This window comes from Sarcophilus harrisii, chromosome 1 (assembly GCF_902635505.1).
Source record: "Sarcophilus harrisii chromosome 1, mSarHar1.11, whole genome shotgun sequence".
NCBI lineage: Eukaryota > Metazoa > Chordata > Mammalia > Dasyuromorphia > Dasyuridae > Sarcophilus > Sarcophilus harrisii.
This window is the reverse complement of record NC_045426.1, coordinates 455192627-455218668: the sequence shown is the minus strand read 5'-3', so window position 1 is coordinate 455218668 and position 26042 is coordinate 455192627. Positions and strand designations below refer to the sequence as shown.

Sequence of the window (26042 nt, the reverse complement as noted above, 5' to 3'; positions counted from 1 at the left end):
TCTCCTTGTCTATAGGCATATATATTCAATAGCCTTTTCTAAATTCTAAATATGGACTTCTTGCAGTTCAATTCAGTTGATCACTCTTTTCAACTGGACTGGAACTGGCCTCTAACCTATGAGTAGTCAGAGCCAAAACAGACCAGACCAAAGGCAAGAGACTTTTGTTAATTAATTTCAAAACAAGGACAATAACATTTGCAAGCTTAAGCATTCTCCCCCTTTCCTTCACCTAGGAAGACAAGCTTGCTAATACTCGGGTTACTTCTATACATGAAAGGGATTGGACGACAACACAATCATTCTTAGGTCTTGAGACAGTTCCCATGGTTAGCATTTCTTGAGACAATACAGGCATTCTTAGGTTCCATGAGAACAGTCATTGTCTTGGAAGTCATGATTACTTTACAGGATATAGAACCAGAGTTATATGAAGGGAACAGGAGTATAGTAGTAGGTAGTTATGAGAAATGGAGATTATAAACATCTGATATATGGCCCTGGGAAATAGGGGGAGCTAAGCCCTTCAGTGTACAATTGGTGTTGGTCTAAGCAATATACTTTGCCAAGGGGTAAAGTCATCCAGAACACAAAGAATTATTGTTGTGCCAAAGTCAGGGCACAGCCTGCTTGCCAGCCCTTAGCTCTGGGAAACAGGATATCTCCCAAACATTTTGACACTCTTTTACTTGATACCCTTTTTTCATCACCCTCTCTACCCATCTAACTACTTCTCTGTCTCCTTTTCTGTATCTTCTTCTAAATCATGCTTTTTAACTATAAGTGTCCCTCAGGGTTCTGTTCAAGACCTCTTTTTCTTCCTCTTTCAACTTCACCTGGCAATTTCTTCAGGTGCTATGGATTTAATCATTGTCTCTATGCTCTAGTTTCTCAACATCTACCTATTCTGCCCCAATCTCTCTATTGACCTCCAATCTTGCATTCCAACTGCCCTTCTGATCTCTCAAAACCAATATCTAGTAGATATCTTAAACTCATTATATCCAAAACAGAACTTTTTATCTTTTCCCTCTCCCCTGCTACTTCTAACTTCCCTAATTCTGTAAAGGGAAACAACATCCTCTCAGACTCACAACCTAGAATCATTATAGATTCTATATCTGTTGCTAAGATGTATTGGTTTCACCTTTCTAAGAATTTCTCTCTTATCCTCCCCCTTTTCTATCCTTTGACATTGCCACCACCGTAATACAGGCCCTCATCACCTCACTCCTGGATTATTGTAATTGCTGCTGGTTGATCATCAGCCTTAATTTTCTCTCCACTGCAATCCGTCCTTGATTCAGTCACTAGAGTGATTTTCCTAAACGAGTCTTGCATTACCCATGCCCTATTCAATAAATTCCACTCCATTGGGGTAGATGAGATCTGGAATAACTATTTGAGACAGAGAAAGCCTGAAGTACTCATGCATGCAGGGAAGAGCACTGATAGAGAGATCGGGTTCAATCTTATAGTCCCACCCTCTGTGGAAGTCCTGGGTAGCTCCAACTTGCTATGCCTGGTCAGAAATCAGAGTTATGTCAAACCACTCAGGTTAAATTTCCCCTATAAATCTATCCTTAGCTCACACCATCTTTGCTGAACCCCTTTTGGGTTACACCCTGCCACAGTACTCTTTCTTATGGTGTCTTTCTCCTCTCCCTTCCTCCCCACCACATCTCTTCTCGATTTTTCCTTCTTACAGCTAAATAACTCTTTTAGGTTGCTAAATTCCTTTTAGAGTTAGCCTGTCAGTTAAGCACATACTCCAATCTCATGGAATGAGATTTCTCCTGGTTAACTATGTGTTTCACTAGGGAACTTGTCTTTTCCATCTAAATAAACCTACCTTTTGCCAAAGAGAATGGCAATTGTGAATTCTTCACAGGAACCCAACATTTGGTGCCTTAATATTCAATGCCTAACCTCAATCTAAGTAGCAATTGCTCTCCTAAATCACATCATTCAGTGCCTACATCAACCACAACAGTGACTTATTGCCTCTAGGAGCAAATAGAAAATGCTCAGCATTCAAAATGCATTCAAAGCCTCTCATACCCAAGATCCTACCTACCTTTCTAGTCTTTATACACTGAACTCCTCACAGTCTTCAATATAGTGACACTGACATCTAGGCTCTTCCATAAACAAGACAGTTCATTCCAGACATTTTCTTTGGCCATCCCTCATGTCTGTTAAGTTCCGACTAGAGACCTCTCTAGCTTCCTTTGAGTCCCAAATAAAGTTCCACTTTCTATAGGAAGCCTTTCCCAATTCCTCTAAATTCCAGGGTATTCCCTCTGTTAAGTACTGCCTATTTGTCTGTAATATTCTTCTCTAAAATGTAATGTTCTCCGGGAGCAGGTTTCTTGGGGGACTTCTGGAGGCAGCTTTCGTTTCAGTTCAGTAATCCCCCCAAATGCAGCCAGGAGTTCAAGTCCAAATCCTTTATTGTCTCCTTCAAAGTCTTATCTCCACTTGGGGCTCAGCTAGTTTTTCTTAGAGGCCTTGTGTAGTCTTGGTTCCAAGAGCTACCTTCTCTGACTTCTGAATTCCTCAACTGAATCCTGGCTAAGGCTCTGAGAACTTCTAGTGGGCTTCTCCTTTCTGGCCCTAACAGCTCCCCCTTATATGTTCCACACTGAGTATAAACCAATCATTATATCACTAGGAAACCATTATTTGTTGTAGGATTAAATCAATGCTAAACTAGATTTAACCACTGTCTCCTCAATTTCACTTACTGAGCACCTTGTAAGAATTCTAACATTTATCATATATGTGTGTGTGTGTATATATATATATATATAAATATGTAATATTTGTGTGTGTGTGTATAGAGAGAGAGATATAAAGAGACAGAGAGAGAGAGAGAGAGAGAGAGAGAGAGAGAGAGTGCTTGTTTTGAATAAATTTATTTACATGCCTCCCCATTAGATTGTAAGCTTGAGAGCAAAGACTGTCTTTTTTGCCTTGTTTTGGTATCCTTAGGGTCAGGCATGTAGTAGAGGTTAATAAAAATTGAATGTTTGGATATTGCTTAAATTAAGGGATTTGCATTTGGTCACACAAGTGCCAGAAACAGTATTCAGAGATCGAACTAGACTGCAATTATTGTTATCTTTCCTCCAAACTTTACCTCTTTCCCTTTCACCTTTCTACCTTTTTTCAACTAGCTAGGGAATGACAATTTTTTTCTTAAATATAATTGTAAAAAAATATTTCCTTACCAAAGACTATACTGAAATAGTTCTCTATTCAGTCTTTGATAATTCAAATTAGTTTTTTAAAGATACAACTATTTATATAATTTGACTTCTTAGGATGTATTAATCAAAAACAATAATAACATACAATGTTTAGGTATTAAGCTAAGTATTAATAATCAATTATATTAAAGATATAATTAATCAATGATTGATAGACATATTATTATTGTATTACTAAAAGCTCACTAGACATGCGTTTATATTTCCCACCCCTACAATATGTAACCCATCGACTAGACGAACGTACTAAGGGTGCATTTGTGTGAGTGTGGGTGCAAGTATGTGTGTATGTGTCTGTGTCTGTGACTGTGTGTCTGTGTATGTGTATGTGTGTGTGTGTGTATGTATATGTGTATATGTATGTGTGTCCGTGCGTGTTTAGGCGAGAAGCAAAGACAAACAATATTTATAATAGTTTCTTACCACTAAATCTCCCTACCCCCTTTACTAAATTTTATCGCTTCCATCAAACCCCAAAACTGGATGATAGGCCTTTAGTATGGTAATTAAATACCGGGGAGAAATAGGTACTAAAACACATGCAAGCAGCAACTAAGTCTAACTCAAACCCACAAACAACCACTCACTGTTAAAACAACTATAACTATTATAGGATATTATAGGATGTTATAGGATATTATAGAGTATTATAAGATATTATACCTCCCAGAGTAGACTGCAACATATTTCATGGAGTTGGAAATGTGCTTTGCAAAATCTCTTGCTAAACCAGCAACTCCCAAACCCAAGAAAGAGAAAGTAAGGGACCAAAGAGAAGGCATTCTGTGTTTGTGGCAGCCCTTTTTGTAGTGGCTAAAAACTGGAAACTCAATGGATGTCCATCAGTTGGAGAATGGCTGAATAAATTGTGGTATATGAATGTTATGGAATATTACTGTTCTGTAAGAAATGACCAACAGGATGATTTCAGAAAGGCCTGGAGAGACTTACACGAACTGATGCTGAGTGAAATGAGCAGGACCAGGAGATCATTATATACTTCAACAACAATACTATATGATGACCAGTTCTGATGGACCTGGCCATCCTCAGCAATGAGATCAACCAAATCATTTCCAATGGAGCAGTAATGAACTGAACCAGCTATGCCCAGAAAAAAGAACTCTGGGAGATGACTAAAAACCATTACATTGAATTCCCAATCCCTATATTTATGCCCACCTGCATTTTTGATTTCCTTCACAAGCTAATTGTACAATATTTCAGAGTCTGATTCTTTTTGTACAGCAAAATAACGTTTTGGTCATGTATACTTATTGTGTATCTAATTTATATTTTAATATATTTAACATCTACTGGTCATCCTGCCATCTGGGGGAGGGGGTGAGGGGTAAGAGGTGAAAAATTGGAACAAGAGGTTTGGCAATTGTTAATGCTGTAAAGTTACCCATGCATATATCCTGTAAATAAAAGGCTATTAAATAAAAAAAAAAAAAAAAAAAAAAAAAGGCATTCTGAAGCAATGACACACTAATACTGATTATAGAACAACACTCATGAGGAGAAAATTTTTTTGTATTGTTTTCACTTTCTCTGGATCTTCCTTGCTCCACTCACAAAATCTTTTACACTACTGCAGGAACTAATATGGAGTCGCTGGGTAGGAACTATCCTTTACCCAGGGCCTAAAAACTACTCCTTAATTCACACTCCTCCACACTTCTATTATTTTTATTATTGCAGTGGTTCTAATCCTGATTTTGTTCCATTTTCTCCAGTACTTCTCAACTCTTTTCAGGAAATAAATGAGATGCAGGTGAAGTCAAACAGTATGAATAAAAGCAATTATTCATCTTCTTTTATACTGTTTTACCTGTAACAAAGCATTTGTTTAGCTCAGTAGATTTATTAAATGGTTTCTTCTTAAGACCACAAGAGGGAGCGGTAGTAAAATGGACAGAAAACATTATCTTCTGCCTCCCCAACTGGTCATTGGAGAAGAGTCAGATCCAATGTAATGAGAACCACAAAATCAGGTGCTAATTCATCTGTACTGGTGATTCAGGCCAAATAGATCTCTAAAGTACTAAAAGTAAACGATTAACTGTAGAAAACGGCAGAAAGGCAAATATAAGTAGAATAAGGATTTCTCTACTTACCCACAAACATCTATAGCTCACGTCACTAAATCCCAGCAAATTGTTTTTGCTAGACAAATTTGCTTTTAAAGTGAAATACTTCAGTTTGACCTAGGCCAATTTGAAATCCTACTCAAAATTAAGTTCAGTTTTAATATTTATTGATCACCCATGTCAATTGTAATTTTGCTTCTGCTGTGACTACTTTCTCTGCTGCTGACTATAACCTCAGAAAGAAAGAGTAGGTAAATGGCATAAAGATATTGAATTTCTGTCACAAAAGGTAATTACCAGTTGCTTGAGTATCTGTTGACAGCAACCAGTCATAAACTGGTCTTGCAACCTTTCTCCTTCCAATTTAAAGTTGAATGAACTTCAGTGAAGTCACACTGAGCTCATAATAAGTCTTACCTCATTCACCAGTCTTTTTTTTTTTTTTTTTTTTTTTTTTTTCTTTACAGTAAGTAGTCCCCTCTCTTTTATTGAAACATGGCACTAAAAATGATTATGTAATCAGTATCAGTGTCAAAGTGTACACCATTGCTTGCAGAATGCCGGTGGTCGCCTCTCCGTGTGAGGAGGACGGATCCAACGGAAAGGGCACGGAAATACAAAGTATGAGCACGTCTAGGTTCAAGCCACATTATCACTACGGATATCATTGGCTACGCACATCCCTCACACAGCACAAACTAACGCTTAGCGACTAAGCACTGGACGCACACTGCAGATTGGGTCCGAAGTCCTCGGTGCATCTTTGCACTGAGGTCCCCTACCTAAGAGGGTGTCGGGAGACTTAAAACTGACCAGTCTTTCTCTGCACAGCACCCTCAAGGCCGTCCCTTTCAAAATTCGAAGCTTCCCGGACTTCACACAAAGAAACAAAAGGTCACTCCAAGAGGCAGCCCACGGAAGCAAACATCAAGAGCGGAGGACGCAGCGCCACATTCCCTGCCCCAACACGCCTCCTGTCTCTTTCCCACACCCCAAACACACATGCGCAGAGCGATCACAGCACCTACTCCTAGTTGGGGACTTGACCCCCTACTAGGCTCTCCTCTCCACCCTAACAGCCGCGCGGGACTTAGGACCCGCCCCTCTCGCTAACGGAACATAGACGATTGGTCGACGGAGGCCCGGGGCGCAACCGGCGCCGGGAGGTGATTGGCTGTGTGCCGATGACGGCCCTGGAACCTCCCAGCTCCGAGTCCGAAGCCGGTGAAGGAGGCGCTGGCTGTTGCGGCGGGTCTGGTGAGCTGGAGGGGTGGGGTTAGGGGGGCTCTAGAAGAGAGGAGAGACTCAGGAAGGCCGTTTGCTCAGGTGGGGAGGGGGCGGCTTCTGGATTCTGGGAGTTTCGGGAGGGAGAGGGCGATTGGAGCGGCGGGAGCGGGAGGCTGGGGCGACGGAGCCGCAGCTATGGGCTCGCTGGGCCCAGCTGGTATCGGTAGCCCGGGGGTAGCAAGGAGGGAGCCGGCCGAGCCGGGGCGAGGGCCTGCGGGAACGGAGCGGGCGGACTGGGAGGACGTGGGCACGCCTTCCATTTCTCTCACATGTCTACAACGACACGTCGACCTTGGATGACTTGAAGTCACCACCCTCGGACACTGGCACCCCGCGGAGGGTATGGGCTCCCTCGGGGTCGGGCTTTCCCCCACTGCCGCCTCGGTGAGCCGGCGCCGAGAACCCTCCCAAATCTCAAAGTAGCCACGGCCAGCCTAGGGGAGACCCCGATAGCGCGCCGGGGAAGCCCCCCTCCCCATACCCACGCGTTGGCTTTGTTTTTTTTTTTTTTCCAACCCTTTGGCTTTGTTTTTTAACCCCTGGAAATGTGAGAGTCATTGCTTTAGAAAGTCTGGATGGTCTGTAAGCATTTATTACGTGTCTGCTGCGTGCCCGCGCTGGGCAGGAGAAAGGCAGCTAGCTGACTGGGGCTCTCGGTGTGATCCGGGGACACCGCGCTGTTTACTAACAAGCTGTGCGGGCTGCAGGACTGAGCTAGTCAAATTGTGCCCAGCCGCCCCAAATGCGGGCTCGTAGTGATTTGTTATCCGTAAATGTTGGATTGGTGTACGTAATTTACGTACCTAGATGCCCAGGGTTTTGTAAAAATTCCTCGGGCGAAAAGGGAGGAAAAGTTTAAGCGGACAGCGATAAAAAGGGGAAATTAGAGGTAATCAGAGCACTGGTGATGGGAGGAAAAAATAAGCAGAATATTTGTTTTTATTCGAGATTTGAAGGAAGTCAGGAAGGGAAAGATAATTTTTGTGTGTATGGATCACTATGATTTCTAGTCTTTTTGAAACTTAAAAATATCTTTTGAGTCTTGTGTAATTGATATTGCTTGCCTTCTCGTTGGATAGGGGAGCAGCAGGAGGAAGAAAGAATTTAGAATTTAAAAGTCTTTAACATGTAAAATATCCAAGTTAAAAAATGACTGCTTTCATTGGGATGGACACTATCAACAGCTAGGTGGAAATGAGTAGTGGAACTTGAGCTGGAAGTGGGAAATGGAAGAGGACAGAGCCTTTTAAATTCCTGGTTTAAGTCGGGCACTATGCTAAACACTATAAATATCTCATTTAATCCTGCTTTAATTTAATCCTACCTTTAAGCTATGGTGATTACAGTATGCTGAGAAGTTCATTAACTCAAAATTAGTATCGGAGACTGAATTTGAACTCAAATCTTACTGATTACAATCCCATCTAGTTCTATCCTCTGGGCCATCTAGCTGCTTCTGAATTCAGCTGCCTTCCTCCAACCATAAAATGGAAATAATAAATACTTGAAAGCATTATTTGTGAGGACCAAGTAAGATAAGATTTCTGGCTTATAGTAAGTACTTAGTACTTAACCTCCTCTCCCTCAAATGTGTCTTGGACCATTTTTCAGAATGTCCTTAGATGCATAAAATCTAATAGCATTACAAATCAATAATAATTGAAGTAGAGTTATTACTCCCCCAAAAAATGTTTTAAACAAGTTCATAGTTATGAATCTTTACCTCAGTAGATATAGATTAGATCTTGAGCAGGAAGAAACCCTTTAGGGGTACAGCTAATTTTTATAAGTGAGTTAACAGAATAGACAGGTAGTAAATAGCAAAACACAAAGCATAAGTGAATCCAATTTAACTTTTTCCACTATACATTTCATGAGTTTTTATAACTGAAAAATTTATATTGATGGCTATCCATCTGGAAACTCTAGGCCCCACTCCCAGTTAGCTAGACTGTTCCTCATAAGAAGTACTGGGAGTCCAATACTGACTCTCTTTAAAGATCTTTTTTCATGTTGGTAGGGTAGAACCCAGAGTCCTTACCTCATCACTGTGATGCATTAGCGTTAGATTTTCATGGAGGATAGTCAGTTATCCAGATTTTCTAGATTTATTTCATGTTTATAATTTACTCAGCAAACTGACCCACTTTCTGTTTTTGGAATTTGATATTCTATATCTAATCCCAGTCTAATCCATAATCTCAGCAAGCAGAAACAGTAAATGTCATTCTTCTTTATGATATAGAAAGACCACTGGACTTATAATTAGGTCTGAGTTGGAATCATATTAGTATATAGTTTTTATAAGTTATATAATTTTTAATTTTCTCATCTCTAAAATGGAAGCAATATTTTCCCTGCTTCATAAAACTCTTGTGAAAAAATTATTTTATAAACTCTAAAGTACTATAAAATGTAATGTACTTTTAACTTGAAGAACAGATTACCTTATAAGAAAACAATACCTTTTTTATATGCTAAACATGTGAGGGCCTGTTAATGGCTTGAGTCACCAAAAAAAAAGAATCAGGAAAGTAAAAAGCAACTTTATTTAGGGGTTACATTTGTATGTGTTGTATTTTAAAAGTCACATAAAAAAGCTTAAACATATATGAAAATTTAAACTGTTTAATAACTAAGGCAAACATTTTAAAGTAGACTTCATTTTTCTATTGAGGGGGTTAGGGAAGGCCAAGACCTTGTTCTGGGGACTATAAGTAAAATATTTCAGATTAAGTAAATTTGTGTATTAGGGAGTACTAGTGTGATTAAGCCGGAAAATAGTATGGGATTTGATTGACTAAGGACATGTTTGCCACCTGAATTTGGACTTTATAAGTAATTGGGTGCTTTGTTTTATTGATTGAATGACTGGCTGACTGAATATTTTGGGTAAGAAAAGTTCCTCACATTGAAAAAAAAAAATCATTCTTATTGCCATATATGTAACTCTGTTCACTTGGTGAATTCACTTGGTCTCTCTCTTGCTCTTTGAAAATTTTCCAATTTGGCAGATCTAAGATTTTTTGGGGTTTTTTGTTTTTAACTTTTAAGCTCTCTGAGTTAATAGACATAGCTACCCACCCCCAAAAATTTTTTCTCTGAGCTTCTGTGGAATGAGCAGAATAATATCTTAAGTAGAATACCCTTTGCCTCATTTTCAATCTCTTGATACAGTGATTTATCTAGAATTAATTCAGTCTTAAAATCAAGATAATTCTCTGACGTTGTTGCCAAGGTCAATTCATGTTTATAAAATAGTAATTTCAACTTTTGTATTACTAAAATCTTGTCTAGTCCAATCTTCTCCTTTTAAAAATGAGAAAACAAGCCCATTGGCTTCAATTTGTCATTCAAAATCATATAGTAACTTAATGGCCAAAAGAAAACTGGAACTCGGGTCTCCAGGCTTTCAATTATTTTAAGTTCTTTTTTTAGTCATTATATACATTGTTGAAAATCAATTCTAATTACGATATGGATTTACTATAAAAGATGTTATATTTACATTTTTTTAAAAATAGACAACGTGAAGCAACTAATTACATAGTTCGAATTTTAATTGTTTTATTTTTTTTTTTTCCCCAATGATCAGATATTGCCAGAACAACCAGTTTTTAGGTTGAGTACATAAGTAAAGGGGTGGCAGTAGCTGCTTCTTAAAATCTACTTCAGTTGATTTATCATTTCCTTTATTGCATGAGCATCATACACATGCACACACGCACATTATCCTCCATTTAATTATTTTAGACAGGCATTTGAAATAATTATTTTGTAATCTTTGCTAGTAATTCCTACTCATTTGAAAATTTACTAGATGTATATAAAAGAAAAAAATGCCCTTGAGGAATCGCTAGGTTGTACCTTAATACAATTCTTGTAAGCTTTCTGAGAGTGACTGCCCTGAAGCAAGTCCTGGAATCTTGGAAAGCAATATCCTCTAGAAAGTAATTTCTTTTTTCAGACCCACATATGTATGTTCTCACCTTAGGTTTTCATTAAGCCTTCTAACCAGTTTCTCTTGTTTTATGAAAAGATGTAGTAGAATAGGTCAGAGAGTTTAAACTTAATTGTTCATCTTTTTAAGCTATTTGTTGTGGTTCTGTGATTTAAAATTTTATCCACTTAAAATTCACCCATAGGTTAACTTGTGATAAGTGAATGCAGTAATCATAAAATGTTATCATACTGTATAAAAGCTTCTGTTTATTTTGTAATTTATTGTCTCTGACATACGTTGGGCACTTAAACTTCTAAGCTCTTAAGACAGTGATTTTATGAAGAGAGTACTGGAGTTAGCTTGTATTTTTGTCCATTTATAAAATGGGATATGTGATTGTCCTATCATGAATGTCCTGAAGAAAAATCAAATAACCACTTCTTGGGCATAAGCCCCTGAAGATCTTACCATGTTTTGAAGTTTATGTTTTTAAATATTTTTATTATTAGATTATTTTGATTATAATTCATTTATTTCAATCAAAGTTTGTGAGGAGTGATCTCCTTGCTACCACTATTTGTAATAGCATTTTGTGTCTTCTAGAACTCTTTTGGAAAAAAAGAACTCACTAATACCCATGGTTTTCTCTAACCATGCCGATTAAAATCCATTCATACTCTCAGGTCCATCTGGTGCCATTTTGTCTTGTGTTCTCCTATAAGTGCTCCACAGAGGTCTTCCCTACATGTTGGAGCCCTTCTTCAATGTCTCCAGACATTTTGAGAACATCAGTAGAGCACTTAGATTATCCATCCATCATTCTGCACTCTTGATACTTAACCAGCCTACCTTTTTCTATTGTACTTATCTTTTCCAAATTAAATTTTTTTATTCCATTCTTCAAAGTTTATTTGTTGTAGCCTGCTCACACTCACAATACATTGATTTCTAAATTATATATACATATATTTATATTTATAGTAAATTTGATTTATAAACATTTATTAAGCACTTACTATGTACCAATCAGAATTATTTTTTTGAATGGGGAATATATGATCTCAACATTTTATTCCCAAGTTTTCCTGGCTTTTTTTGCCTTTATCCATCTACCTTTTACCCCAAGATTATTTAGGGAGCTGCATGATCTAATATACATATTTTATATACATATTCAAAATTATAGTTTTAAATTTTCATCCATTTGCATCCACGTCTTCCTAAGATCACCATCAATATCATTCTATGCTACTTCTCAGATACATTGTCATGTGAAGGAAAACTTATTTCACTTTAAAAAATAACATTTACCAAAATTGTCACATGTTTGAGATCCAGATAAAAGTAGGGCCAAAACAGCACTATAATAGTTTGCATTGTTTCATTGGTGTATGTATCAAATGAGACTAATGCGAAAGCACTTTGATTAGTACTAAGGACTGTTTTCTGTTTTTACTTTGACATATTGCCTCTCGGGGACACTTATAGCTTGTTTACTATATTATGGAGACCTTTAACTAAAGGAGAAGGGTATCCACTGTTTATTTTATACATTTATTCTGATTTCAAATTTTCTCCCTCTAGTTCTTCCCCTTCCCATTGAGAAGGTAAAAAATATGTCAATTATAATGCAAAATCATGATGTCAGTTATACATGTAAAATGCAAAACATATTACCACATTAGCCATATTGAGAAAAACTGAAAAAAATTACACTATAATTTGTATTCAGAATTCATCAGTTTTTTGGTGAGCATTTGAAAGGACAGAAGCCTTTCAAAATTGTCTTGGATTATTGTCTTAATCAAAGTAGCTAAGTCTTTCACAGTTGATCATCATACAACATTACTGTTACTGTGTACAATGATCTGGGTCTGCTCATTTCACTCTGCATCAATTCATTTTTCTGAAACTAACCCTCCTCATTTTTCCCCCAAGGCAATTGGAGTTAAGTGGTTTGCCTAGGATCACACAGCTATTAAGTGTCAAGTGTCTGAGGTTGGATTTGAACTCAGTTACTTCTGAGACCGGGACAGTGTTCTATCCATTATGACATCTGGCTGTCTCTCATCACTTTTTTAGAACACAGCTTACTTAAACTGTGGGTCACAAACCCATAAGGGAGTATTGTAACTGAATGAAGGAGTCACAAAATTTATGATCTATTATCAGTAAATGTTTGATTTGTATACCTATTCTGCTACACACACACATACACACACACACACACACACACACACACACACACACGGGATCATGTTAAAACATGGTGAAAAAGGAAAAGCAAGTGGGAAAAGTTTGGAGAATCCCTGTGGAACACAAAAAGTATTCTATCACAGATCCCATCACAATCACACTACATCTTGTTTAGCCATTCCCTAATTGATGAGCATGCCTTCAATTTCCTATTGTTTGCCCCACAAAAAAAGAAAAGCTATAAATGTTTTTGTGCATTAGCTCCTTTTCCTTTTTTTTTTTTTTTTTTTTTTTTTTAATTTTGGAGGGGGGCGGGCGGAGTGAATATAGGCCTAGTTCAGGCATTGCTGTGTCAAGAATTACACCTGGTTTTTATAATCCTTTAAAAATAGTTCCAAATAGTTAGAAGAGTTCACAACTTCACCAGCATTATATCAAAGTTCCAATTTTTCTCCATCGCCTGCAGTATTTGTCATTTTCTAGTACTTTTTTCTAATAGTACAAACAATTGAATGTTCAAAATGACTTTGCTATATTAAATTTTGGAATATAATACAAAATACTTGTCAAAGTTTACAGATGGATTTAGTTCATCAATATGCACAATTTATTAAAGATGGACTGGTTAATTGCTAACATTGGAATGTCAGTCTGTAAACATTTATAAAACACCTACTATGTGTCAGCACTGTGCTAAACACTGGGGATACAAATGCAGGTTTAAAAAAAAAAAAAAAACAGCTTCTGCCCTCAAGAAGGCTGCAATCTAATGGAAAACTGAGGCCCTGGAATTCATGGTTCTGTTCTCCAACTAGAAGGGCAGAAGGTACTGATAAGAGGTGAGTACCAGACAGAGTCAATCTTTGAAGATAATGAGGTTTCTCAATGATAAATTTCCTGGAGAAGAAAGGCATGATAGAGAAGTCCAGAAAAGTCTAAAAGTGGTATAGCTGGTAAGAAAAGGGAATGTAGAAAAATTAGTTATTTAGTTTGCCAAGTTTTTTCTTTTATCAGTTTTTCTATTCCAATCATTGATTTCTGCCCTCTAGAAGTTCAGCCCCCTGGCATTAATGGTAGGTATTATGATTTCATTTTAGCCTTATCTAAATAGTTTACAATATACCAATGCTATTACACATAATTCAGAAATAGTGAACTTAAAGCACATCTCTTACGTTAACAATGCAGTGGCTTACTGTGGTATCAAAGAATTATGTTTTCAACTTACTAATCATGTATGTAATCCACACCCCACACAGCTTATGAGTTAAATAGCTGTTTTACTTAGCTTATTATATTCTTTTGTGACAATGCATCATAATGTTTTCTTTTTATTTCTTGCTAGAATAGGTACTTTAATCTTGAATATAACTCGGCCACTTTCTTATAATCAACTTGTCTGTAAGGTCATAAATATGGCTAATATATACATACATACATAGAGAATATTTTTGGCATTTGTAGAAGTTTTTGGTCTTGTTTTAGTTTTTGTTTAGCTTATGGACAGTAATTGCCATTAATTGATTAATTCTCATTAACATTCCAAACAAGATTTTAAAATAATAATAATAACTTGCATTTATGAGCCTAAGAATTGTAAATCACTTTACAAATATTGTCCCATAAGTGTTCTTAATATATTCATTTTACAATGATTGATGTTATCAGACGCACTTGCACTTTCTAATAACGTAACAGTATTCTCCAAACCCATGTCCATTGAAGTCCTATTGTTCAACAAAGTTTCCTTGAGAAACAACAATTTTTGTTGTTTCAGCAACATTTAGAACGAGCAACAGTTTTTCTGGGTAAAAATTACCTTTAATTTCTTTTGTTTCACAGTTTTCAAGCCTTCCTGTTTTGCTAAGTTTTTTCCATATTTCCACACCAGAATTTATTAGAATGAATTCATTTGTTGGTAGCCCTCAAGTGTTCTATATTCAATTAGTTTGGAAAATACAGTATTAATGCACTGATTCTTTCTTTGTTAATCTCAGTGTTCTTTCCTTAAAGAAAATGGTGCTTATTTCCTATATGGTTCAGAAATGGAAGGGATAGAAGAAGAGAAAGAATAGTAAATTTGCAGCGTGTTAACACTTTGTACTGTGCGTGCCATGTGCTAAGGTGCTGATCATAAAGGCAGTAAATTCAGTGTGGGCTGAAATAGCCTTGGAATGGATATGAGTTGTGAGCTATAGACATGTTGGGGGGGGGGGGGGGGGGGGGGGGAGGGGGGGGGGGGGCGGGGGGGGGGGCGGTAGGTAGGTAGATAGATAACTCATGATTTAAGTTTTTGTTTTCTATTCTTAGAATAGTAATGGGCACCTAATATTAAAAAGGAGGGAGGGAGACAGAAAGAAAAAGACAGAGACTAGTAGTCAGTGAACTTTGTTTTTTTCAATCCATAAATTAAAGAAAATAGGTAGTAGAATGAAAATTTTTTGTTTAAAATAAAATTTTAACATTTGGTGTCAAACTGACAGTGCCTGGTCATTTTAGCATTAAAGTCTGATGTGCTAGTTGAAAGCCATTTAGTTCTTTGAATAAAATAATTTGATGAAAGTAGGACCTTAGAAGATTTATGCAGCATCAGTATGGAGAATGGATTGAAGGGAAAAGTTGTTACATAATCTAACCCCCTCCCCCTCCTTCCTGTTCAGTTTGACAAGCATTTATTGATTGATTGCTTTGAGTCCCTAGCATTGTGACTCAAAGACAAAAGTAATGCAGCTTTTATTCTCAGGGAGCTTCAATTCTTGAGGGAATGGGAAGAAGAATGAATATACACAAAATATATAGAGGAAATACACAAAGAGAAGTATACATAAAAATATAGAGAGAGGAATTACAAATTAATGGGGATGATTTATCAATAAAAGGAATTGGAAAGGGCTTTATATAGGAGGTGGCCTTTGAATTGAACCTTTAAGGAAGCTAGGGATTCTAAGGCAGAAGCAAGAGAAGAGGATGCCTGTGCAAAGGGATAGGGATGAATGAGAATGGTTATGTATAGAAAAGTAAGCCACTTGGAAAATAGAATGTGTTTGGGAATATAAATGAAATAAGTTGGGAAAGATATATTGAAGCCAGATTGTGAAGGGCATATTTATTTTATTAATAATATTAGTGCATGGACGCATGTACTAGGTGTCTTAAGATATAATTCAAACTTGGAGTTTATAACTATCAGTCCGGCACTCTAGCCACTGAACCTTGCCCACTAGGAAGGGATACTTAAGCTTGATGTGGTAAACTATCCAGATCGACTTTTTTTTTTTTTTTAAAGATAAAGGAAATGGAGTTGAAAGCTGATTCCATTCAATTCAGTAGATGTATCAAGTGCCCCAACCATCGTGTGGAAGAATGTGAATACAAATAAGTAAAAGAAATACAGTCCATGCCTTTAAGGAGTTTATAATCTTTGGGAATAGCAGTATAACAGAAGGAAGCTAAAGAAATATGTTATGATTGGTGGTGATTATGATAGTGTCAAATCCAAGGAGTCCAGCTGGTGGGAAGTGGTTAGACAAACTGAACATAGGCTGGCAAGTCATCAAGAAGTTTGCCCATGGGTATTGCAGGAGTTGTTTTGGCCACAGAGACTTATGAAGTTGGTTTTCAGTGCTGTTGAACTTTATGATATGCTTCAATGGAGATAATCTCCACATCAAAGAAATCATAAAACTATGAGCAGCAGTGTGCAAGATAGATTGACGATTAATAAAATAAGTCGAGCTAACATTTTGTACTAATACTGAAATGAATGGATAAAAATGTAGACGACAGTAGTGTTAGAAGAATAAAGAGGAAGAGATGCATAAAAGAAGTATTTCAAAGAAGAAATTAATAGTAACAACTTAATAAATATAAATGATTTACAAAAAGCAATTCAAAGACTGATGAGAGATTACATATACTCATTCATTTAGCATCTTTGAACATATTTATTAGTAAATGCTAATTTGAGCATAGATATTTTCATTTATATAGACATGTGTGTGTGTGTGTGTTTGTTGTAATTATAGATTTTTTCCCCTACCTGTTTTTGTTTATTGATACATTCCATAGATATGAGATTATCAGCTTTTTTTATTCCATTTTTGAACAAGCTTGGAACAAGTACAGAGTAATACTCTTACTACTGTTGTTGAATGACTGTAAATGGTTATGGGTTTGGTACAATTACTGAATAAATGCTGTTTCATTCATTCATTGATCAGTGGGAATAAATATATACTCACAGTCACAGAAAAGAAAAAAAATATTTTTTGAATAAGAAAGGTAAAGAAAGTTTCCTACTTTCCATTTCTGCCATGTTTTACAGATTTGGAGGATTTAGAATACTTAATGGAGACTTAAAAGTTTAAATTAAATAATTATCTGTAGGCTTCTTAGGGTCTGCACAGAAAGTTTGTGACTTTTGCCTAAGAGTTTTCGAAATCACCTGTAGCTAAAGGAAGAATCTTTCCAAATTACTCATCCTGTTTCTCAAAGAAAATATGAAGAATTAATAGAGTCTTTTATATATAAAAGTGAATGTTTTTTGGGCAACTGCATTCTTCTTAGAATATTTTCCCAGCTGTTAGCAGCAGCATCTCTAGTTGGCTAGAGCTAATGATTCCCTTCAGGCCTAGTGGAACATTCCAGAAATTTCTATTTCCTGAAGACCTATTTAGTAGCCTTGTGCCTGTATCTTGACATGAGACTAAGAACCAAAGACTATAGCCAAAAATTTCAATTCTATAAATCTGACTTTAAGTATAATCAAAGATCTGTGTTGAAAGAGATCTAACAGACCATTATTCAATCATCTCACTTTATAGGTAAGAAAAGTGAGATTGCCAGAGAGGTGACTTCTTCATGAAATTTAGAAGAGGATTGTGTGTATTATTTGTGGGTTCTTTCCTCTTTTAGCTTTAACTTTTGATATAATGCAGACTCAGCCATTAAGAAGCCGTACTACTAAGTGAAGGAAAATGTCAGGAGAGGATACCTACGGACAAATATGTAGACTTAATTGAAATATATTCAGTTTCATTCTCAAGTTGGAATCCAATGTACATAATTATATCTTATCTTTTAATTGGCCATGAGGTTTAGCAGAATGCAGGGGGCTCCAAAAGTTAAAAGTTCTATTATGTGGTCTTTACAGTTATTTCATGTTTTTTCTCCCTTGCTAAGTTAATCATAAGGTTTTTTTTTAACATTTGGAAATCTTTCCAAATATTTGCCATATTGTACAAGAAAAATCAGACCATCTATCTTGAGAAACAACCAAAAAAAAAATGAAAATAGTATACTTCTATCCACATTCAGCCTCCATAGTTCTCGCTCTGGATGCAAATATTATTTTCCATTCCAAATCATAAGTCCTTTGTGAATTGGAATAGTAAACCATGGAATAATGATAGATGTGCTTAACACTATTGATACTTGACTATTTGATTATAAAATCAGTATAATATCTACTTGATTAATGTTATAATTTGCCCCCTGCCTCCCCACCCCTGGTTCTTTAGTCCCATGTAAGTTCCTTCAAAGCCAAGGATTACTGCTTTTCCTTTTATCCCTAATACCTCAGATAGAAAAGTATTTAATAAACGTTTCTTGAAATATATCGGAACCAGAACCTTAAAAACCACAGCCTCCTTGTTTTACATTGCTTTCCTAAGTTGTCCTGGGAAATAAATGGCAGAATTTAAGACTAGAACCAATTTATTATCTTAGAGTTCTATATTCCTGCCACTCTATGCTATGTTGATTGATAATGTTAATTTTAAAGTATGCCAATCTAAATGCTTCTCTTTTAATTTCAGTCTGATTATGGACCATGTGCTGATGTGTGTGCTTGAAATGTTGCAAGTAACAATTTGTGAAGACTTTGCCATCTAGATGCTTAACTGGATTAAACGCCTAATTAGGATGGTTTGCGAACAAGTTGGAATAAGTATGGAATCAGTAAGTATCCAAAATTGATTTCATAAAGCAGTGGTAAAATATATCTGTGAAACTGAGTGGTTCCAAATGTTGAAAAATCATAAAAGACAATTTTCTTATAACACTGTTGCATATTTCAGAAGTATACTTTTTTGTCTAAATTTATATAATAGAGTTATACTATGAATCAGAAAACTTAAGAGCTATAAAGGACCTTAGAGACCTAAAAATCTAAGCCAAGCCCATTTACCACTTTAAAAAATTTTTAAATTAGGATTGTTTTTCAGTTCCAAATTCTCTCTTTTCTCTCTCACCCATTGAGAAAAGAAGAAAAATTATCTGTTAAGTGAAAGGAAAATTATTTGAATATGATACTGTAATTTTACTTAGTGCTAATGGTCTATGTTGTAATTTAGGGCCTTTTAAGAAGGCAGTGGTTCTGCTAGGTAGCTCTATAAATTGAGTGCCAGGCAGAGTCAGGAAGATTTTCTAAATTCAAATGTAGTCTTAGACACTTATTAGCTTTGTGATTCTGGACAAGTCACTTAACTGTTTGTCTTGGTTTCCTCATCTGAAAAATGAACTGCAGAAGGAAATGGCAAATACTTCAGTACCTCTGTCAAGAAAACTCCATGGGATCATGAAAAATTGTACACAACTGAAAAATGCAGACAGGAAGACAATATAGTTTTAAGGTTTTTAAAAGAGTGTTTTGGCTAACTTAAAGGTAAAAGTATTTCTAGCTTCATTAGGGGAAGGTTGTGGAAGAAAAGTACTCTAAATGATGATAATATGTAAAACAAACTAACACAGGTTATTAACACAACCTAAAAAGAGGATTGAGTAAAAGGAAAGGAAGTTGGGTGTTAATTAACAATGAGAATGGAATATCAATTGAATATCAGTGAGCCGTTTACCAAAGCATTTTTTAAAGAGCTTCTAGAAAGACATGTCAAGAGTAGAGAAGCTTTTTCAGTAATCTGAATTGAATGTGAATGGGAGTTGTTTTTATTTTTACATGACCAAGCTAATTTCTCTCTTTTTTAAAAGAGAAGGTAAAGAGGCTTGAGGATGATCTCCTTGCTATAAGTCCTTAGGGAAAATGAAGTGGTCGTGTTTGTGTGTGTGTGTACATTTTTATAATTGTATTATACAGACTCACCCATTAAGAAAACATGCTACTAAGTGAAAAAAAAAACTGTCAGGAGAGAATCAGCTGATCCCTTTAAGTCTCTTAATTGCCCAACACATAAGGACAGATATGTAGACTTTTATTGCAAATATATTCCATTTGATTCTCGAATTGGAATCCACAGCACATAAGTATTTTGTATCTTCAGATTGACCATGAGTGCCCTGTCAGAGTGCAAGGGGCCCCAACAGCCATGGCACCATTAGGTGGTCTTCCTGATCATGAGAAAAGAAATTAGGGGAGAAAGAGAGAAATTTTATTGTGAAAACTGAGAAAAGTTTGAAGAGACAGAGAATTTTGAGTTGAGTCAGAAGGAGAGCCACAGCAGCTCTTCCAAAATTTTACATTCCCTCTCAGATGTCCCATGGTCCCCTTTCCATTTCTCCATATGTAGTCTTCTACCCAGTGACAGTGGAATCCAGACTATTCCACAAAGGAGACATTCCATTTCTTGGCCCTGTGTTTTCTCTGGCTTTCCCTCTACCTGAAACATTCTCCCTTCTTATCTCTGCCTATTGGCTTCTCTGACTTTATTCAAGTCTGTGAAAATTCCATCTTTTACAAGAATCCCAATCCTTCTTAATTCTAGTGCCTTTCCTCTTAACTATCTCCTATTTATCATATATATAGCTTGTTTGTAGCATGGTTATTTGCTAGTCTCACCCATTTGATTATGAGCTCCTTGAAGGCAGGGGCTGTCTTTTGCATCTTTTTGTATCAGCAGTGCTTAGCACACTGCCTTACATGTGTTAGGCATTTAATCATCTTCCCCTCCCCGACCCCCCCTTCTTCCATCTATCTACCTATCTATTTATTTATTTGTTTGTTCCTTGGTTCATTTATTTATTAATGAGATTGTGGCTATTAGGCTAGGGGAACAGAAGGAATATATAAGGAAATTAAGGTGATAGAAAAACAAAAGCTAAGGGCATATAGGTGGCACAGTGAATAGAGCACCCGCCCCGAAGTCAGGAGGACCTGAGGTCACATTTGATCTCAGGCACTTAACACTTCCTAGCTATGTGACCCTGGAAAAGTCACAACCTCAGTTGCCTCAGGAAAAAAAAAAAGCCAAAACGGAAAGCTAGTACTAATTTTAAAAAGGTCTTTTTTGACTCTAGCTGTGAACGGTACAACTTCCTATTTTCCTTTTTATGATGAGATCTTTAATATTAGATCATATACTATTTGAAAATAAGTAAAACTATTTGTTTTGACTTTTTTGGTAACAGTTTTCTTTGTGAGAGTCAGAATTTTTTTTTGGATAGCACCTAGACTTAAAAATTACACATTCACATGGTTCTGAATAGTTTACCTTCAGTTAAAATCATATAAATATAAATTCGTGTTGAAAAGGACCGGAGGCCGACTGGCGATTTTTACACATATAAGGAAACTGAGACTCAAAACAGTTATATTAATTTTGCTTCAAGGTCATACAACTAGTGACAAAAATGAGATTTGAACTAAGTTTCTTAATTCTACCACAGTGCTATATTCGCATTATCCTAAATCTGACAAATTGAATTAAATCTTATTATAGTAAGCTCTTCAAGGTCAAAGACTATGTCTTTAATCTTCATATCTTTTCTCGTACAAAGAAAATGTTGCCAGAAAGTTAAGTGGGGCAACATGGTATAGTGGGTTCTCTGACTCCATTTTGTATTGGATAAAGCATTAAACTTTTAAGTCAGGGAGATTCAAGTGCAAATCCTGGCCCAGACACATACTAGCTGTATGGCCCTGGGCATAGATATCTAGTTAATTAACCTCTTTTCAACCTCACCTTCCTCATTGACAAAAATCACAGGATTGTTTTGATTATCAAGTAAATTAACACAAATAAAGTACTTTGTAAATCTTAAAAGCTTTCCAGTAATGCTAATTATTATCATCATTCCTACTACCACTATTACTATTACTACTGCTGATACTACCTCTGATGTGTGTGTGTGTATGTATGTATATATGTATGTGTGTGTGTGTGTGTGTGTATATATATATATATATATATATATATATATATATATATATACATACACACTACTTGATTCTACTACTTCCCTTTCTTCTTCCCTCTGTTTCTTCATGTATAAAATGAAGGGATTATACCTCTTTAATGAATTCCATATATATATCTTTTTATATTACCTTTTCTTTTTCCATTTGAAGAGGCAAGTTTTGTGGAACTGATGGGTTGCTGTTCTCTAGCTTGTAGTGGACAGCCAATATTTAATTTGTGGGCAAAGAGAATGGAATTCAGAATTTTCCTATTTTAAGGAATGAACTTTGTTGCTTCCTATATTCTTGAGTAGAACGTGTATATGGCTAAGAATTTTCAATGAAAAAGAAAACAACTAAGAAAAAATTGTCCTTTGGTTAGGGAGTTTTATGAAAATTCTAGGGTGTTCCACTGTCTTAAAATCTTTTTTTTTTTTTTTTAATGTACAACTTAATTTTTCTTTTCTTTGCCCCTTCACACCTATAGTCTGAAAAAACCCAAGAACTTATTTTTTCTGGCTTGTCTTTAAAACAATTCGCTCACTTAATGTGTTCATTGGGATTGAATTTACAGTTGGTATTTCCTACTAAATATTGTCTATCAGATTATTACATGAATCTGAATAAGTTAATGCAGAACAAATTTAAAAATAGAAACTAAAGTAGAAATGTGGCAGCATTTAATTATAATTCCCTTTACTACCACATAAAATTAGGGTATGTAGCCAGCACGACTCAGACAGATGACAGCTTCAGACTCAAGCCTCACACTTCAACACCTCTACTGTACCATTTCACAATGTTAAAATAGAACAAACTGCTTTCCTAATGTCACCAGATTCCCCCCATTTTGCTGTCATCACATTCAAACACTGTTGCTAAATGTTATGGACTGTCACAACTAGATACATATACACACATGCACACTGTCTCTCTACCTCTCAAGTCCTTTCCCAGAATTTCTCTTAACATTAATATAGCTATAGTTACCTTCCTGTGTGCATATGATTTTTTATATATGCATATGTACTGTGTGTGTAACAAATGGATAAAACCAAAATAAAATTTTGCTGTTCAGAAAATTTTTTGAAAGTGATCCACTTTAGAGATTAGACAACATGAGATCAATTTAAAGAAGCTTTCACATCTTCTCTGATCACTATCTGTGTATATCTAAATAACAATATATCTTTAATTGTCTCAAAATAGAGGAAGTCATTTTCTACACATCTACATTTACAAGGCACAGTTGAGCCAGGAGTAGAGGGAGAGAGACCCACTTGGGTCAAACAGCCTCCCAGTGTACAGATGGTGACTTTTCAGTACCATCTGTTCCCTATTCCTTTATAGCTATTTGCATTTTTTTCTTATGAGGGCTGAAGGGAGAAAATAAAGGAAGACCTAATTCTGTGACTCCTGGAGGTTAGCTGCTCTTTTTCTCCACTTATCTTTTTCGTCCTGTAACAGAAGCAGCTATTTCGTCCTCTCCCTAGAGGCCCCAGTGAGCAGACTGCACAGACCTTTGCCTCCTGTTTCTTTACACAGTGCAAGGTGCCATGCAGAACACAGGTAACCAAAGCAGGAGAAACTACTCAATTTTTTTAGCCCACTGTGGCTAAAACTACCATCCTTTCTGTGTTGCTCAGGAAAGGGTTTTTTTTTGTTTGTTTGTTTGTTTGTTTGTTTTTAACTACAACTTCCTTTTTTTTAAAGCTATATAGTAGTGGTCTTGTTTTATTTGTCGATAAAACACTTAATAATATGTCAACTTAGGAAGCCTTACCTGCCTGTTTACATACAAGCTGTAGGGTCATAAGCTAGAAAAGGTATTGGCAAATCTTTTACTTTTGTCTTTTCTCATTGTGGATCTACTTGTATGAAAAAGAAACTTGGATTTCTTTTGAACATTAAATTGTTTTTCCTCATGCCTTATTACAATTGTGATATCAAATTATATTTTGCTTTAACTAAATCCATTTCTTATGTCATAGTATTAGTTGAACTGTGGCTTAATGTTAGAATTACAGGGGGAAAATTAAGAAGGCAGAATATTAGTAATAACTTTTTTGCTATTTTTTGCTCTAATATATGATTCTATTTTTAAAAGATCAGGACTAAGGAAGCCCATTGAAAAATGTATAAGGTAAAGATTTGTTTAAATGTTATCTGTTGAGTCTCTGCCCATTGCATGCCCATTCAAATTTTTTTTTTCTTGGCTTGGCAATTGCTTTGTTTTATTTATCCATTAATAAAACTCTGTGTTGCCTCACACTTTCCCATTTTGTCAGATGTCCTTTCTCTCCCAAGGATATATTCAAATAATAGTCCTCTCTGTTAGGTGGGAGTTGCATCATCTACATTTCAGACCTAATTCTTAATTCTCTTAATCCATTTTTTTTCTGGTCTTTATGTACTCAGAAATTAGCGAGATTCTGAATATGCTAAAAGTGGAAAATCACATAGAATCCCTGAAGGGAAACAAATGCTGTTCCTGCCTTGTATTTGGTCCTGGCCCAACTGTCAGAGTTCATGGTCAGAATGGGAAGAATGGAGTTTGACTTATAATCAAGTTCTCCTTCATTTGAAGAATTGCAGAGTGATTAGCTTAAGCTCAGTCTGATTTGTGATAATGGATACACATGGGGCCAGTCTGGATCTGGTTCCACAACTCTGGCAATACATTCTCTGAATAATAGTAAGGGAGAATCTAGGTACAATAATAGATTTGGAGCCATAAAGGGACTCAAGTTGAGCCTAAAGCCTAATTTTATTTCATAGATGAGAAAAGGGAGGCCAAAGAAGAATAAGTGACAGAACCAAGATTCAAAACTAAGCCTTCTGAGTTTTGATTTTAGGGCTTTTTATACTCAATGTTGGTGTATGTCCCCAGCCTCTAAGCTACCTGGAGTGAGAAGTGTGTTTAATCATGTAAGATAACAGTATGTAAACATTTAGAACATAGTCACGATTGTCACAGATATAAATGGAGAGTGGCAAGTACAGTTCAATCCTGTATCTTATCCTGATCTTTCTACTAAATTATTTGCCTCTGTCTCATCTCTTTTTTCTTTTAAATAAAGTATTCATGCAATCACAAATATCATTTTAATGAAAGACCAGTATACTTAGAAAAAAACATTGTCAAGCTTCATAGAGGATCCATTTATCTACATGTGCCTGGTATTGTTTTCTTTTGCTTTTTTTTGTTGTTGTTGTTTTCTTCGGCATACCTTAATAATTATAGCTAATACTGCCCTGTTTTAAGGTTCACAAATCATTCTGTATTTGATATAAAGAAATCTGATAATGCTAATTCAAATCCCAATACATCTATGTTATACTTGATCTTATGCTATGAGGCTAAATCTTTAAATTTTCTAATCTGAGTTAATCCTACAAGATTATTCCTTTGTTAGAAAGCATTAGGGGGAAATAATCTGAAAGTAGACATTGTGATATACTAATAAACATGATGTTAAATTATTTCAGGATATTGTCATTGCACATGCTCTCTCTAATAACTTTTGTTGCATTATTAATAGTTTAAGCTGTGTGCTCATAATTTTTAATTGGGAAACACTTGAGCTATTCCCTCCAAATGTGGAGCATTTCTCTTATTATAGTGTGCCATCTAATTATGTGTCACAGTTGGCGTATGTGTTTTATAATTGACTGATACACTCATATTAGCAGTGTTGTAAGGACTGTCATTAAACATTTGTGTTTTCTGCTTTCTCAGGTACTCTGGTCAGGCAAACCATATGGTTCATCTCGAAGTATTGTGAGGAAGATCGGTACTAATTTATCTCTGATTCAGTGTCCAAGAGTTCAATTTCAGGTATTTTAAAAAATGTTTTTAAATTAATTTTAATGTTATTATATAAATTTGGTTTTTTAAGATACCATGAGACTTATATTTCAGTAGCCACATTCTCTCATAAAACTAATTTTTCTTTTTAAGCTGAGTCATGCATTTGCATACACTTTCATTTTTCACTATTGGCAGTGTTCATGTTGCTCTTCACTAGAAATTGCATCACATATTTTGTAAAGCACTATAGATTTTGTTGCAAAACAGCTCACAGCTACAAACAGCAAATAGGTAATAAATCAACAGAGTT

At 35.9% G+C, this 26042-nt stretch overlaps 2 protein-coding genes across 7 annotated transcripts in view; one reads left to right on the top strand and one right to left on the bottom strand.

Moving 5' to 3' along the window:
* Positions 1 to 6334, bottom strand: part of ARMC1 (armadillo repeat containing 1) — an 89727-nt gene extending 83393 nt beyond the window's left edge. Inside the window, exon 1 of one of the 2 annotated variants that reach the window (XM_031946347.1) lies at positions 6179 to 6334. The gene's annotated coding sequence lies outside the window, so the exon portion shown is untranslated. The remainder of the gene's footprint in view (positions 1 to 6178) is intronic. The other variant, XM_031946346.1, reaches the window with a different exon arrangement.
* A 203-nt stretch (positions 6335 to 6537) lies between these two features.
* Positions 6538 to 26042, top strand: part of MTFR1 (mitochondrial fission regulator 1) — a 52774-nt gene continuing 33269 nt past the window's right edge. Inside the window, exons 1-5 of one of the 5 annotated variants that reach the window (XM_023495984.2) lie at positions 6613 to 6691; positions 18608 to 18749; positions 23389 to 23490; positions 24029 to 24064; positions 25661 to 25759. In XM_023495984.2, the coding sequence (XP_023351752.1) occupies positions 24056 to 24064; positions 25661 to 25759 (108 nt within the window). In that variant the 5' untranslated portion in view covers positions 6613 to 6691; positions 18608 to 18749; positions 23389 to 23490; positions 24029 to 24055. Of the gene's footprint in view, positions 6692 to 13505; positions 13631 to 18607; positions 18750 to 23388; positions 23491 to 24028; positions 24065 to 25660; positions 25760 to 26042 lie in introns of those variants that run through there. The other 4 variants (XM_012541289.2, XM_003759730.3, XM_012541288.1 and 1 more) reach the window with 4 other exon arrangements.